The sequence below is a fragment of the Plectropomus leopardus genome, chromosome 15, assembly GCF_008729295.1.
Source record: "Plectropomus leopardus isolate mb chromosome 15, YSFRI_Pleo_2.0, whole genome shotgun sequence".
NCBI classification, from domain to species: Eukaryota; Metazoa; Chordata; class Actinopteri; order Perciformes; family Serranidae; genus Plectropomus; species Plectropomus leopardus.
In genome coordinates, this window is record NC_056477.1 from 14,432,524 (window position 1) to 14,448,459 (window position 15,936).

The following is a 15,936-nucleotide window of genomic DNA, read 5'->3' on the forward strand; positions in this document are numbered from 1 at the left end:
GCGTTTCTGTTCTGTAATGTGACCAATGAGGTAATAAGTTATTTCTGAATTGAGCTTATTATTTATGCTGACAAGGTAGTAAACAGCCACATAGTTCGTGTTTAAAACATTTGTTATGTCTATGAGACTTTTTTTTATTGAGCTTCGCATTTTATAATTTTGTGTGTGTTTTTGATGATCTCACGGTATGATTGACAACGTGTGCAACAGCATGTTTGTGTTAATAAATGCCCGTAAATTAAGACCAACACCTTGTGTCCGTGACTGAACTGGTGGGGAGCTACAAAAGCTAAATAAGAAACTTCAGTGTCATTGTATGTTCACTTAACGCACTGAATGAGTCGAGTAACAGAATTCATCTATTAGGGGTTTTCAAGGCAGTAGTGCCCCCTTATGGAAATCAGTTTACTTTCCTCTGAATGGTAGGATCACTAAAGATAGAGCTACTAAATCTGAAATCTAACTGTTTGTAAAGAATTTGTACTTAATTGTGAAAATAATAAACACCTTTCACTGTATTTAAAGCACATCTAATGGGTGAGCCTACCAGTAAAACCTGGAAAACACAGGTTGTTCCACAATTATTTAGGACCAGTAAAAAGTATAATGATGCCAATGACTCCAATCATGCTCCTGTCTGACAGCATATCAAGCTTCTTCTTGAAGCATACAGACCAATGAGGCAAACTCAGGGTCAATATTTGAGTCTTAAATCTACTCAGTCTCCTGCTGAAAGACATGTCCTACAAGGGGACTCAGCAAAAGGCTCAAGGGGCAAAACTCATTTTGTGAATACCACACTAATGACTGCAGCTTACTCAATTACCCCAGGAAGCTGCTGATCATTGTTTTGTACCGCTTCAGTTTGGTGCCTTTACCTGTAGAAGTTGATCTCAGGATAATTGCAGTACTCCGACTTGCGGGAGTTGCGTCGGGGGAATGTGCAGAAGAAGGCATTGGCCAGAAGACAGGCTATTTGCTCCTGAGACAGAGTCAGGGAGTGGTTCATCCTTGACTTCAGAAGGGGAATTGGCTAGAGAGAAAGAGAGAGAGAAAAAAGGTGATGAAGAGACCAAACTCTAGAGACTGGAGATCAGAATTGGAAACGGGACAAAGAGAAACACACAAGGTTACATGGGTGCAAGCCTGTGGGTCTGATGGCTAATGTGGGTACATAATTAGTTTAGCAATCTAGCAGGCGGAGAAGACAAGGAGAGTTCCATTAGGTAAATGGGTGGTAGTAATTAAGGTTCTGGTTTTCTTGCTCTCCCCCAGGTTCGTTCAGGCTGACTCACAGGGCCCATCTATCTTCACTGATTAGGGCTAAAGAGCCTCCCAAGGCTGCCCAGTTAGCAGATCAATAACAGCTCTAATAACACACGCATAAACATTAGCCTTGGCGCTTAATAGTGCAAAACAAAGTGGAGAGTCAGAAAGCTTCATTATCCAACCGCAACAAATGATTCTGAAGTGAAATCTGTGCCAGATTTCCCTTTTGTTTTTGGTTAAATCTTGAAATTCTACAACTGGTTTCTGTCTCGAGTAACAAGGAGAGGGGTTTTCCTATCCTGCTCAGTGTGGGCGCTGAATCAAATTAAACTGAGGACTTTGAAATAGATAACTGAATTACAAAAATATCAATGTTGGATTTTTTTTTGCATTGCTATAATTGATGACACAGAATGAAAATGAAGACAAATGTGGATGACATTTAAAAGATCTGTGACATGGATCAGCTCCATTTAATGCGAATAAAAGTGACAGCCCTGTTTCTCAACATGTACTGCTCAGAGGAGGAATGGCTGGTGTGAAAGTCCACAGCAATGGGCCGAATTTTAAATTTCATAACTGGAATTTCCTCAATTGCTCAAGCATAACACATCAGATGGATGACTGGAGATGAGACGGACCTCTCCTCCCGCAGCCCTCTTTTCTAATGAAGCAGTTCTTGATACACACCAAAAAGAGGCATTCATTATAGCAGTTGTAACTCATGAGCCAATCTTGTATAACATCCACCATCTAACCCTTCGCTTCTCCTCTCTGCTCACTGCACGCACTTACAGCCTTCCTCCTATATCTCTTAAAGCTGCAATAGGCAGTTATAATTTGGTGACATAGGGGCAACATTACATAATACCTTTGAGAACACTGTAAATCAAGTGGTCTGATAAAACACCAGAAATCACTTCTCCTTGGCTCTGTTTTCAGGCTTTAAAAAACTGTCCCGTGACAGGAGACTTTGGCCAATCAGAGGTCATTTCACAGGGAGGGCGTTCCTCTTGGCTGCTCTACAAATGCAGATGCTCATGCATGTCCTTTCGGTGAGTGAAAGCCGATGATTCAGTGGTGGAGAAAACTGCAGAGAAGGTGGCTATTCTAGCATTGGTTACGACTATTTACATCTTAAAGCAACCCAAAAGAGGAGGATGGACTAACTGTAGCAAAAGTCAGGGCACGATCTACAGCAGAGCCAGGGGAAGCTTGGCCCCTCTTACTAAGACATGAGTCAACCTGGAAGCATGCTTAGTGAAATATTGGTGGATCTCTAAACTACTGACAAAATGCTATTTTTGCCATGCATTCATATTTTCCTGACTCTTCTTTATCATTAATAATGTGTAAACTTAGGCTATTATTAATGTCTGATTTATGCATAAGGGTTTGTCATCACAAATTCGCTTTAATTAAGACACTTGCCCACATGCTGTTCTTGCAATCACCATCAAAGCGTGGCAGCAAAATATCAAAAACGTTAACTCAAAGATGAAAAAAAAAATCAGTTTTCCATAGCCCTGTTCAGTCTACATGCCAAATAGCCAGTCTGTTAAAAATAAATAAATAGTGAGCTTCCCTGAATGGCTCACGTCATGGCTGTGGCTCATTCAGATTTATGCTTATATAGCGATCTTTTCAGGCCCACAAGTCTGCAAAGAAAGCAGGATGGTAAGCCTCATAGAATTGCTGCTATTTAACGGCATTAGCCTCACAGTCACGATTAGGATGGTTAAAATGAATGACTAGTACTTGTATGAAGCACGTGCGTGTGCCGGTGGTCATCTGGTGGAATGGGTTTAGGACAGACAGGGGAGAGCCGCAGGAGCAGGCTGTTTTTTTTGTTTTTTGGGCTTTTGAAGAAAAACTACCTACCCCAGCTTTAACACTACAAATCTGTTATTGAACCCACTGTATCAAAACAGCTTACCTTTAAATATCCTCCCACTACTTCTGCAAACCCACTCAACATAAACTGTGTGAATATTCAAAAATAAAAATAACTGCACTTACCATCGTACAGAGGCTAGGAGCACTGAGTGCGAGGTCAACCATAGCTGGTAGTAGGGCCTCGAACAGTAGTTGTGTCTCTGAATGGTCGAGATACTGGAGTAGAGAAAAAAAGACATGCAGGGAGAAATTGTGTTAAATGGGATATCTCTGTGGAGCTGACTGCCTAGTTAAGCAGGCAGTTACTCAGAGCCAGCAGTCAGAGTGACTGATTAGATCTGAAGTGACATATTAGTTTGTAACAGCCCTGATTTTTTCAACCAAAATGTCAGGTTTGAACGAAATCTTTTGTTTTTCTTGACAATTAAGAGAGAAGAACAAATGTAAGCAGTGTGCATCTCACTTACATTGGCAATTTTCACCTTTTCCTTTAAAGCAAACATATAGATAAACATAGTAAAAGTTAATAATACTAATAATACTACTAATAATAATGATAATAAAAATACAAACAATCCTACTACCAATAATAATAATAGCTGCCTTGTTAGTTAATCATTTAATTTATTTATTTTATCTTTTTTGTTGTTGTTGTTGTTGTTGTTGTTACTTTTTAATTTTTTCCATCAAATGTCATTAATCTTATTTTATAAAATACAGACTGGTTTAGTGACAACTTATTTTTCGTTAAAGTTCAAACAAATAATACTGCCTTCCTTTAAACAGTTCATTTCAGTTTTTTTCAACTGAAAATACAATAACGTGAAAGTTCAACATGCAATTTCCTTTTTAATAATTGCAATAGTTTCTTTTAGGGGTTTTTATTGTTTTGTTCAGGCACAGAGAAAACATGGCCCTGAAAACTATGAGGAGAAGCCAACAACTTGTGAAATGGTACAATAATCATTTGAAAGTGAGTCTGAGGTCATAACCCAATATCAGTAACTAATATCCAAGAAAGTGTGCTAAGTTCTCTCATATCCAACAAGAAAACTCAGTGTCAGGGAAGGCAACAGAGGTTTATTGTCAGATATCAATAACCCCAACACTTCAGCTATGAAAGAAGAAATAGAAATGCTGCAGAGCTCCTCGCTACACAGATCCAGGCTCATCCCATCAATCTGGGAGCACGCCTGCCACAGCCGAGGCATCCATACTTCAGCCTGTAGCTTACCTCAGCATCCATCTGCAATTCCCTCTAAAATAAACACCCAGTTATTCCATCATAGACCCAGATTTACAACGCAATCACTTATGAGTGTATTGGCTCCGAATGTCACTGTCATAAATCACTTGCCTTATTCTATCAAGGTAAGCAAGGGGAGCCTGTGCTGATTAAATGGACCTTCTGGAGCAAATGCAAATGACCAATTGTGGAGAGAGTGGCAGGGTGGCTTGATTTTCAACAGGAAGTCTTTGGTGGGTGATTTGTCTGGGAGCATTTATATGGCTGCAGAGCAGGTCTCACTAAATGCTGTCAGAAGTAATGAGCTGGCAGACATCATAAAGCGCTCCGGTGGGACTAATAGATGGTAGTCGGTGATGCAGCAGGATGAGGGTGGAAAGATAATCCCCCGGATTTTCCACAGCTACAGCGACCAGCAACACACAGGTTGGGCTGCGCACACAAACTATACCTTTCACATCAATACTTATGACAGAGTTCAAGCAGGAGAGTCCAGATTTACTACTGCATCAGCTAATGATCGATAACACTCTGATCTTCCATCCATTCTGGTCTTTACAAGTTATTTTCATTTCCTGGCACATCAACCTTAAGTTTCAATCTCTCACATTTAAATACAGGTCAATTATGTTTTTTAATGCATGCAGAGAGTTGTTATCTTGAAGCTGAATTGTTTATTGGACCATCAGCTATACTTACTCCAGGACTGCTTTCCTGCTCGGCCCTCAGACATTCATCAGAAAGTGACACGGTGACAGTTTCATTTGGCAGGGGAGAAACACTAAGACAATTTACAGACAAGCCCTAATTTGGATAACTCTGTTTTTTTCTCCCCTATGGCTATTACACGTTGAGCAGAGTGTCAATCACTAGCCCAGGGGCAATATACCTCATGACAATTACCCCAGTGCTGCAAAACTGTTGCTCCATATTTAATTAGGTGGTTGCGGATGAGGAGTACAACAGTTGCAATTCAAACTCGCCACAAACTACAGCGAAAGAGGAGTAACATTTTTTTTAAAAATGGTATGCAGTAAAAACCATTCTGTCAATTATGAATCAATTGGTTTGCCCAAAGAATGGCTGAACAGTTCAGTCTGTGTGATTCTTTACTACATTTGTCTCTGCGTGAGGGACAACTCACTTATGCATGACTGCTGTAGAATAGCAGCTGTTAATCATTCCTGCTCAATGTGCTGGCATGATGCTCTGAATGCTCCCCCATCCTGCATCCATTTACTGATAGAAATGCAACTGATAGAAAGCAGTCTATTCACATTTCTGTATCACTTTTGTCAATCCCTGCACCACGGTTCCTACAACAAAAGGCAAGTTAGATGCAAGACTTTTTAAGACTTATTTAATGCCACTCAAATTTTAGCCTTGTGGTTCTATACCTCCGTGAACCGGTCAAGACTTTCATGTAGCCATGACACTTCATGTGCATTTTCAACGCGGCAGCGTAGAAGATCAATTTAATCATCGCAGATTTAAGGTGGGCACCTAACATTAATGTCACCAAATCAGAATCTGACCAAATGTCTCCCCTTCTGTTTCTGAGTTATGTCGCTGATTCAAGGCCAGAAAAGTGTTTTTGTAGAACATGAGCCCATGTGAACATTTGTGCCAAATTTTAAGAAATTCCCTAAAGGCTGCATTTATGTAAATTGGATGGACAGACAACCCAAAAGCAAAACGCCCCAGACCACGACTGTCACAGGTGCTAAGGCATAAAAACACAAACTGGCATCAATTACTTGGGGTTAAGGATTTTTTTTCCAAATGGTGTAACAAAAGTATGACTTGTTTCAATGTGAGATGACAGAACTGGGAAATACTCGGATTTCGTGCTTCTCACTCTGCATGTTACATTCCACTTCTTTAATTTCCCATCATGTCAAGTTTAAAAACGTTTTGCATAAAATAAACTGAGCCTAATATTCATTGCCTTGTAATGGTTGCATCCATGCAGCAAATCTTGGTAAAAATGTCAGTTTTCATTGAATTTGTACACCCTCGTGTGATAGCTAGCTAGCAGACAGTGAATCCTCTGCTCTTAGCATCCCAGCTGTAAAGTATGAGTGTTATTTTCCACTATCCTGATCTGCGTAACATTAATGTGAGACACATTTGATTTATTTTTCAAATGTATGTTAATAATTATTTGAAGATTTTACAATGCAACATCAGAAACTATTCACAAAATCCTACTTCCTATATCTTAGCATTTTTAAGACTTTGGAAGATTGATTTAGAATATTTTAACAAGAGTTGAGGCCTTATTTTAAAAAGTAATTAATTTAACACCTTTTGAAGCTTTTTAAGTATGCACAGCAACCCTCTTAATTTTGAGTCCTATTAGCTCTGGATATTTAAACCTTGACTTGTCCTTTTCCAGCGAGCACCAACCTCTTTTCCTAAATGCCTCAGCAGAAAAGAATGAGGGGAAATACCATGCTCAGGGCGGTGAGGGGAGCCGCTGAAGCAACGGATGCCGGAAAGGCCGAGTTTCTTGCTGGCTTTACTGAGCATCCTTGCAGATTTAATGGGACCTTTTAATTAAATTGGATTGAGCTATAAAAAGACTTGGGTGGCTATTGATCTACCGAGCTCCCTGCTTTACTCTGAGAAATTATTTCCGAGAGGGAAAAAAAGACCATTTCAGAATGGCCTGAATTTAGCTGAGTAATCAATGATGGGAAGGGATGGAGATCAAGTTTGGATATCAATCTGACTGGACCGTTACAAGTATGAAATGTTCCCGCTTTATTGTAAGAGCTCCATTAGAAAAATGACCTTCTTCCAAAACGCTCTAACCAAGACATGAGTCCACTCCGAAAGAGTCTGATAGTCTGCTTTACTAAATGTAGGTAACCGAATTTGACTTCTAACTAAAAGTGCTTTATTATTTATTCAGAGACTGAATCCTCTTTTTATGTTTAAAGGCCACTTTGGGTTGTAATATGCCTAATATGTCTTTTTTTTTTTTTTTTTGGAATAAAATGTACAATGGCAGTTGACAGGCAGTGCTTCTAATACTACAAAATGTCAGAAAGGAGTTTCTGCAGCAGGTCTGATGATTTACTTGAAAATGCTACATTTCTAAAACAGTTTTAATAAGTAATTCAATAGTAATGAATGACGTGTCAAAATCAATCCCACCTGGGTTTAAGTTTCTCTAACGACAGGTATGAAATTGCAGTCCATAACTGTCTGAGCAGGGGAAAAGAAGTGTTTACAGAGAGGAAAGAGACAGAAAAAAAAGACATTCCCCTGGTTCATTCACAACAGCTGCTGCTGCCATGCTCTGTGCTCATCTGTCCTAACTGAATGAAGCGTATTAGCTCCTGTGAGACTCCCAGGTACTGGGACGGGACGACGCACACTGATGGGCTTGCAGCCAAACAGAGGAAAGCAGACTCCCTTTGTCATAACAACTCTAGTTATGTGTCAGCTTTAGCTGCATTCTTCATTAAGTTAGATTTTAAAGACATAATTAACCATGGTGATAAACAAACACTGCCAGCAAAGTTCACAGTGGCTGAATATAGAAAGTGTGAGACACTAAAAAGGCTGATGAAGTGTTTATTTATATATCAGTGCTCTTAAATTGCTCATATGAAAACCTGTTGTATTGCCAAGAACTAAGAAAAAAAACTAAGGTGCTCTGCTACTTTCAATGGTGTTTCCCACTCAAAGACTTTCATATACTTCATGCTCAGCAAAGATTCATGCCTAAGACACATTTTGACAAAACAGTTTCAACAGCAGGCTTTATGGATGCTGGTTTTATCTTTTATCACATCTTACCTCTGTGCAAAGAAGGTTCAGGGCAGTGAAGTCCCATTTCTTTGCATGGGCTATGTTGTATCTCAATATAGCATCCTGAAAAAGAAAACAAGCATTTGTTTATTTATATAAAACAAAACTGCACAGGAGCAGATTAAAAGCCGGTTTAATGCACTCAAGTATTCACAATCAAAGGTTACATATCTTCCTTTATGTACATAAGCCCTAACACGCTACATTTGTTTGTTGCAAACTCTGCCACCCTGTGGTTGTTTATGGAATAAATTTTGCATATTTGAAACTCCAGTGGCAGTTCAGTTTGAATAATAAACTAGAAATCCTCCAGTAAGAAAGGCATGCTGGCCAAATGAGACGATGCAACAATTATATTATAATGCTCATATCTGAAAGCTAAATTTGAAGTGGCATCTTTTTCTTTCCACCCACACTAAGCTGCCTTTTTTATGGCCAAAAACAATGTTTTCAAAAATGCTTGCAGGGTGATTAACTCTGAAAAAGAGTCTCAAGTCAAGTGCCACAATGATGAGTGCACAGACATGTTCAATACTGTGTTGGAGTAGTTTTAAGAAGCCAATTTCATGTCTCACATTTTTTTCTGCAGTGTCTTAAAGGTCTGTTCAGCTCTACTGAAACACAATGTAAGCAATCATGGAGAGTAGGAGGTGCCAGAACAGAGACCTGAACTGCTGAGACCAAGCAGAGCAAACTGTCTCTCGCCCACTCCTCACCAGATGATGGATGTGATGCACATTTTGTTTGTTGTTTACAAAAACAGGAGGGAAAAAAACAGTTGTTTTAGGTATTTCAGTGGGGACTTCTAAATTAGAGATGCAAATCACTTTACCTGTAAAAATTGTTAAGTGTATCTTAGCGCCTGTGTCCACATAGCATTTTTTTCTGAGCGCCAGCATTTTTTTTCAATTGATGCCAATTAGGAGAGAGTTTATGTAAAAACAAGCAGCCGCCTTGAGATAAAGTGCTGCGGCGAGGGTCTTCTTTTAGAGTGCTCTGGCTTTTTTGTGTGGCCACTCCAAGCATTTCTAATTGAAAACCTCCACTTGAGTCACTGTTGCTCCTTTAGCTAGTGTGCTTTTTTACAAAGAGCTGCAATGAAGCGCCCCCCAGTGCCCTGTGGCTGCTTTTATGCAAAAGAAAAATACAATGTGGACACCTGTCCTCAGTGAGGGATAAAGAGATGTTGAGCCTAATTCAGCAGAGTCCAGCTCTAGCACAGCTGTCTTACCCTCACATCCAGAGAACTTTTGAACCCTCCCTGCAGGGCAGTGTGGATCAGCTCCCACCGACTTTGGACACCACCTCCCTCCTACATGACACAACAAATTACAAATCGGTTTTACTACAGAACTTTCATGCAGTAATTAATACATAGGCATGTTTAGCAAAACATGCAAAGCTATGATGCATTCGTATACCTCAGTCTCCATAGGAAACAGATTCCTCTCAGAGCAGGGCATCTTCACGGACACATCATCCCACGCATCTTTGAACTTGCTAGGGTATGAAACAGGGACCTCTCCCTCTCTGAGGAGATCTGTCTGTAACGGGAACAAAATGACAGTGAAAACAAAAAGTCTTTACAGGTTACTGTTGTGTGTAGATAAGATAACTTTTCAAAAAGAGGCAACAGTTGCCTTTAAAAAACTTCCAAGAACTCAGAACATTGATGTTGTGGATGTTGTGAACAAAATCAAAAATAGCGAAAAGTTCAAGCAGCGTGCACATCCAAAAGTTATAAAATCTAGGTGTTGGACCAAGCAAAAATAGATATGAAAGAATAAATTAAGTCCTCACACTAATGCATGCTCCAATGAAAACATATTAGACTACCTCCACACTTGTGACATTTCGGACATTAGCCCTTCCTCTTGGAAATAATTTCTCAGAGTAAATGCCTTCCTCAGAGGCATGAGCCCTTCCTCTGAGGAAAGTCTAATGCCCATCTCTACTTATTTTAAAGTAGAGATGTGATTTTTCCAGAACAGTAATTAAAACCTAGCATTCTTGTGATTTCAAGGTGTGATGATGTACAATCTAGCTTGGGTGGCAGTGGTGAGTTGATGGTTAGAGCAAGTGGTAGCGACATAGCAGCACTGACAGTGTTCCTGTGGGACTTGTAGTGGATGGCACAGTCTGATAGGAGCTTTACTGACAAGAGGCCCTGAGGGAATTGTGGAGGATGGCTCCACTCTCACACTTTTCCTTATCTTATTCTATCTTATTAAAAAACCAAGTGCAGACCCACCACCCACCAAAGCCAAGTCAGATCTGCATGCACACTATTTTCCATGACTGCAGTATACTTCACAGCATACCACATACATACAACAAACATGGTAGTAGTGGCTTTTTACTCACCCTGACTGCGACAGTGTGGTTAGGCACTGCTTTCAGGTGAGACAGAGGGGGGGCACACTGGGGCATTCGGTTCAGCTCATCTATGGGTGTACCCAGCCATCCTCTGTCAATGTCACGCAAGGTGATTGAAACACAGACCAAAACAGAACAGGTCAGTCTGAAGGGCCCAACACTGACTTTCAAATTTTGTTGACAACCAGGAAACAGCTTTTGGTATTTGAAACTGAAAAGTATGTATTTTTAGTTACTTAATATTTTGAGTAATTAAGATACTATGTAGTTATGTGTCAGCCTAATATAAAAAAATGTTTAAAAGCTGTACTTAAGTAAGCAGAAATAGTAATTAAACAAGTAGTTTAACTTTTTTTAAAAGTAGTTTTTTTAAAGATTTCTTTTCAGAAGAAAATATATATATTTTTTTTTAGCATTTTTTTCTTTGTTAATGTATGACCTGTGAAAAAAGTGGACACTTTTTAATCTCAATTGAGTGGCAATTTTATGCTTGCATGTGTTGTTTTGCCCATATTTTGTTATAATCAAAATTATTTGATTATAGTTTGACCCATGTCAAAGTAGCTTTTAGTTAACTTGATTTCTCCCTATGGGTCGTTTTGCTGTAGTTCAACTTAAAGTATAAAGTAACTGTTAGCTGCAAAGCTGTATTTTCAACATGAAGCATTGTTGAATGCAGCACTGACTGATTTCAGTTCTGCCAGTAGGAGCAATATCTAAATTTTTGCTTTTTGCTGTCTGTATTTCTTATATTTTAAAAAGTGGTTTCCACTAGTGGCAATCAAAGGCTGAGAATTTTTTGCCAGTTGCTTGAAATGGTTGCCAAAAGCTTCCTGGCAATCTTTACTGTTAAGCCCTGTAATACCACGTTATTACTGAACGACATTAGGGAATATAGTGGAGCTTGGACACAACATGAGAGGGGATTAACTAATCACAAAAGACAAAAAGTGGAACACAGAAAATGTTCACAAGTACCTTTCAAAAAGTGCACCTGGCTGGCTCATATCAGATGAGCCACTGTTTCCAGCTATGTCATTAACCGCAGTTCCCACCAGCACCCTGGTGGACTTTTTCTTTGGCCAAACATCCAGAGTCAGAGTCTTTGACAAACTGCTGAGGTTCCTTTGCAAAGCTAGAGTCCTCTGCACAACCACTGCCATCATGATCCTTGTCTGCAGAGCTGTTGACAAACACGGTTTTACTGACGGGGCTGTCCGGACTCAGCATCTCCACATCACTGGGTGTACTTACACCCTTCCTGGGGCTATAACTAAGACAGAGGGTGAGTTTTTGGATTTGGAGAGTGTGCAGCAACACAGGTTTCTTTAACAAGGTGAGGACCAGGCGAACTGGGCCTCTTAGATTTCTGCCCATTAGAACATGGTGTTTGAGAAGTGTGACTTCTGCTGCTTTCAAGAGCAGATTCATCCAGCTCAGCTGCAGACCCACAGTCCATCTGAGTCTGAGATGCAGCCTCATCTTGAGTTTTCTCTGTTAGTGCACAGTCTTCTGTAGTTTCATTCTTTTGGGGTCCACAAAACAGGTCATCTTCTCCATCTGTTAAGGATGCTTTTGGGACATCATTGTTGGCAGCTTCTGGTTCGACTTCTGAAGTCACACTGCGGTGAACAGAAAAAACAACAAAGTGAGAGAAGGTCGAATCTACAAAGTGTATTCTTTACAATCATAGCAGGGCTCCCACATATTTTCATGGTCTAAATTTCAAAACTTTTCCATGACTTTTCAAGGACTCATGATACATTTCACATATAATTTCCACTGGCTGGCATATAGGAAGGGAGAGATGGAGCGTGGGGAGAAAATGAAGAAATGTACGTAATGGTAAACAAAGCACTGTCACACATCGACACATCTAGAGCATTGTTAAGTCAACAGCTAGAGAAAATAAAATTTGAAGTTTTGTTATGTGGAAGGTTATCCATGGAAGACTGATTTAGAAATGTAATTACACACTACGAAATCCAATGCCTTTTATATTTTTCAATTATTTTTTACTAATGATTCAATGACTTTTCCAAGGCTGGAAAATGTGATTTGTTTTCTCACAAATCTCTACAATAAAATACAACCAGATCATACAAGAAACATGTATACAGTACTAACAGTGCAAATATTTCAGAAAAAAAAACAACTTCAACAGTTGCAAGTATTTAGTGTGACCTCCATTTCCACTTAGCATGTCTTGAACTCTCTTGGGCAGACAACATAAGATTTCCATAACTTACCGTCTGGTGGATTTACACCAGGCTGCATTCAAGACATGTCCAAAGCTCAATATTTATTGATTGATTGACCTTTTGTTATGGTTGTATGGTTTTGTTATAGTCATGACTGCTGAAAAGTATCAATAAATTTTAATACACCATACCATTCCTTCTGGAAAACATCTGATTGGAAATGGGTTTACTTTTTACTATGACAATGATCCAAAGCACACTACTAATGCACTGAAATCATATTTGGAGAAAAAAACAGCAAATAAAACACTGACACTAATGGAGTGGCCACCACAGAGTCCAGATCTGAACATCATAGAAGCAGTGTGGGATCACCTGGACAGAGAAAGGAATAACAAACAGCCCATGTCTAAAGACGAGCTCTGGGAAGCGCTGAAGCAGGCTTGTATACCACAAAACTTCAAGATAGTCTGCCCCAGAGAGTTTAAAAGGCACTACATGTAAAGGGGGTCAGACTAAATACTGACTTCACTCTAAAGAGGCCATTTCGTTCTGAGCTTTTTGGTAATTTAGTGCATTAAACATGTTCTCGGTATTCTTTGTTCGTATGCTAACAAAAAGACTAAGAAAATAGATATGTTTATCCCCATTACAACTTTGCTAAAACAACAAATCTGAGGTAGCCTAAGACTTTTACACAGCACTGTTTATTGAAACTTTCTTAGAACTAAGGAGGCAAAATCATGATGCTGCCTTGACTGTTTTACCTTTTTTGAGAATCCATCACTTCATCCATCTTTGACAGGTCAGACAAGATGACTCAACAATAGCTGCAAGAAGAAAAATATTCACATTGAAAGGATGTAACTTATTATATCTCATACATACCTACAAAGTTATGATACAGATACTTACTGCCAGGTGTCAAGTGACAGTTAACTTCACTTTTAGAGCCAGATACAAAGCTTTGTGTCGTTGTTTCTTAGTAGCAATGATGTGTAGTCGATGAAGGAACCGCCGCTGACACCGACTTGGTTGCATAAGAATTAATTTATTACAACAAAGTTCAGCATCCACCAGGCACCATGGTCTGTCTGACAGAAGATTCAGGACCAATGTGAATCTCCCTCTTACAACTCATGCATGTCTCTTATATAGGTACAAGTATCTACACATTTATCAGTCAACATTCCCCACCTATTGTATTTAGTCACAAAAATAACCCCCAAGGGCCACAGTCCATGTCATGTAAGCCTAGTATCAATATTCTACTCATCTGACTCCAAGACACAATCATCCCTAGACCTCTGACCTCCGGATAAGACCCATACAAACAAAGCATAATACACCTCATTTGTTTATGTATGATCTTGAACGGAGGCTAAACTCAAACCTTGAAATTATCAGACTGTGTGTTTATACTTTGTTTGGTCCAATTTCTACTAAAGTGAGGGTGGGCAACTCGACCGGGCTGAGATGTGGTCTAAGCTTTCAATTCAGTCTCTTGCCAAAGATATCAGTTTCAATTCCTGACGGCAGTTTTCAACAAATAAGCACTCGGCAGCCAGCACATCACGAAGCAAAGCTGCTGCTGGCAGGCTCCACAAAGCTACAATTAGCTAGCTAACTAACCCTAACAATTGTTATACTAGGACATTATCTTCACGGCAATACAAAACAAAAAAAAATAGTTACTCAACTATTGGTGGTATTAATTTATATCCTTCGGGTTTTATTAATAGCTTGCTACATCGATGCAGTCACGTCTTACAAGACTTAAAAAAAACAAGTCATGTTGAGCTAACTTAGCTTTGATTGGCTACAAATCTAAACGTTAGCCATTAGCTATTATTCGTTAGCTGCGTTTCTTTTCATCAAGCTAGCAGTGCTATGTACATGAAAACGACAAGACACCACTTACAAGCATGTCCCTCTTTGTGCAGGACTTCGGAGTTAAGTGCATTACATAATTATTTAATTATTTGCAAGTTAAACTATTTATCTGCACACACATATCACAAATGTTGTCGTCCGGTTTACTTTCACTTCGTTGTTGCGGCTGTTTTGCCCATATTTTGTTATAATCAAAATTATTTGATTATAGTTTGACCCATGTAGTAGCTTTAGTTAACTTGATTTCTCCCTATGGGTAGTTTTGCCGTAGTTCAACTTAAAGTATAAAGTAACTGTTAGCTTGCAAAGCTTTATTTTCAACATGCAGCATTGTTGAATGCAGCACTGACTGATTTCAGTTCTGCCAGTAGGAGCAATATCTAATTTTTGCTTTTTGCTGTCTGTATTTCTTATATTTTAAAAAGTGGTTTCCACTAGTGGCAATCAAAGGCTGAGATTTTTTTGCCAGTTGCTCGAAATGGTTGCCAAAAGCTTATATAGGTACAAGTATCTACACATTTATCAGTCAACATTCCTTCATCTATTGTATTTAATTACAAAAATAACCCCCAAGGGCCACAGTCCATGTCATGTAAGCCTAGTATCAATATTCTACTCATCTGACTCCGAGACGTAATCATCCTAGACCTCTGACCTCCAGATAAGACCCTTACAAACAGAGCATAATACACCTCATTTGTTTATGTATGATCTTGAACGGAGGCTAAACTCAAACCTTGAAATTATCAGACTGTGTGTTTTATACTTTGTTTGGTCCAATTTCTACTAAAGTGAGGGTGGGCAACTCGACCGGGCTGAGATGTGGTCTAAGCTTTCAATTCAGTCTCTTGCCAAAGATATCAGTTTCAATTCCTGACGGCAGTTTTCAACAAATAAGCACTCGGCAGCCAGCACATCACGAAGCAAAGCTGCTGCTGGCAGGCTCCACAAAGCTACAATTAGCTAGCTAACTAACCCTAACAATTGTTTATACTAGGATATTATCTTCACGGCAATACAAAACAAAAAAAATAGTTACTCAACTATTGGTGGTATAATTTATATCCTTCGGGTTTTATTAATAGCTTGCTACATCGATGCAGTCACGTCTTACAAGACTTAAAAAAACAAGTCATGTTGAGCTAACTTAGCTTTGATTGGCTACAAATCTAAACGTTAGCCATTAGCTATTATTCGTTAGCTGCGTTTCTTTTCATCAAGCTAGCAGTGCTA

General features: G+C 39.3%; 1 protein-coding gene across 1 annotated transcript in view; it reads right to left on the minus strand.

Annotated features, from left to right (window-relative positions):
• parga (poly (ADP-ribose) glycohydrolase a) overlaps positions 1 to 11,671 on the minus strand; it is a 30,285-nt gene extending 18,614 nt beyond the window's left edge. Inside the window, exons 1-7 of the mRNA XM_042502362.1 lie at positions 11,588 to 11,671; positions 10,598 to 10,700; positions 9,655 to 9,777; positions 9,465 to 9,545; positions 8,222 to 8,296; positions 3,289 to 3,381; positions 879 to 1,033 (exon numbers count right to left, since the gene is read on the minus strand). Of these exons, the coding sequence (XP_042358296.1) occupies positions 879 to 1,033; positions 3,289 to 3,381; positions 8,222 to 8,296; positions 9,465 to 9,545; positions 9,655 to 9,777; positions 10,598 to 10,700; positions 11,588 to 11,616 (659 nt within the window). The 5' untranslated portion in view covers positions 11,617 to 11,671. The remainder of the gene's footprint in view (positions 1 to 878; positions 1,034 to 3,288; positions 3,382 to 8,221; positions 8,297 to 9,464; positions 9,546 to 9,654; positions 9,778 to 10,597; positions 10,701 to 11,587) is intronic.
• Positions 11,672 to 15,936: the final 4,265 nt, after the last annotated feature.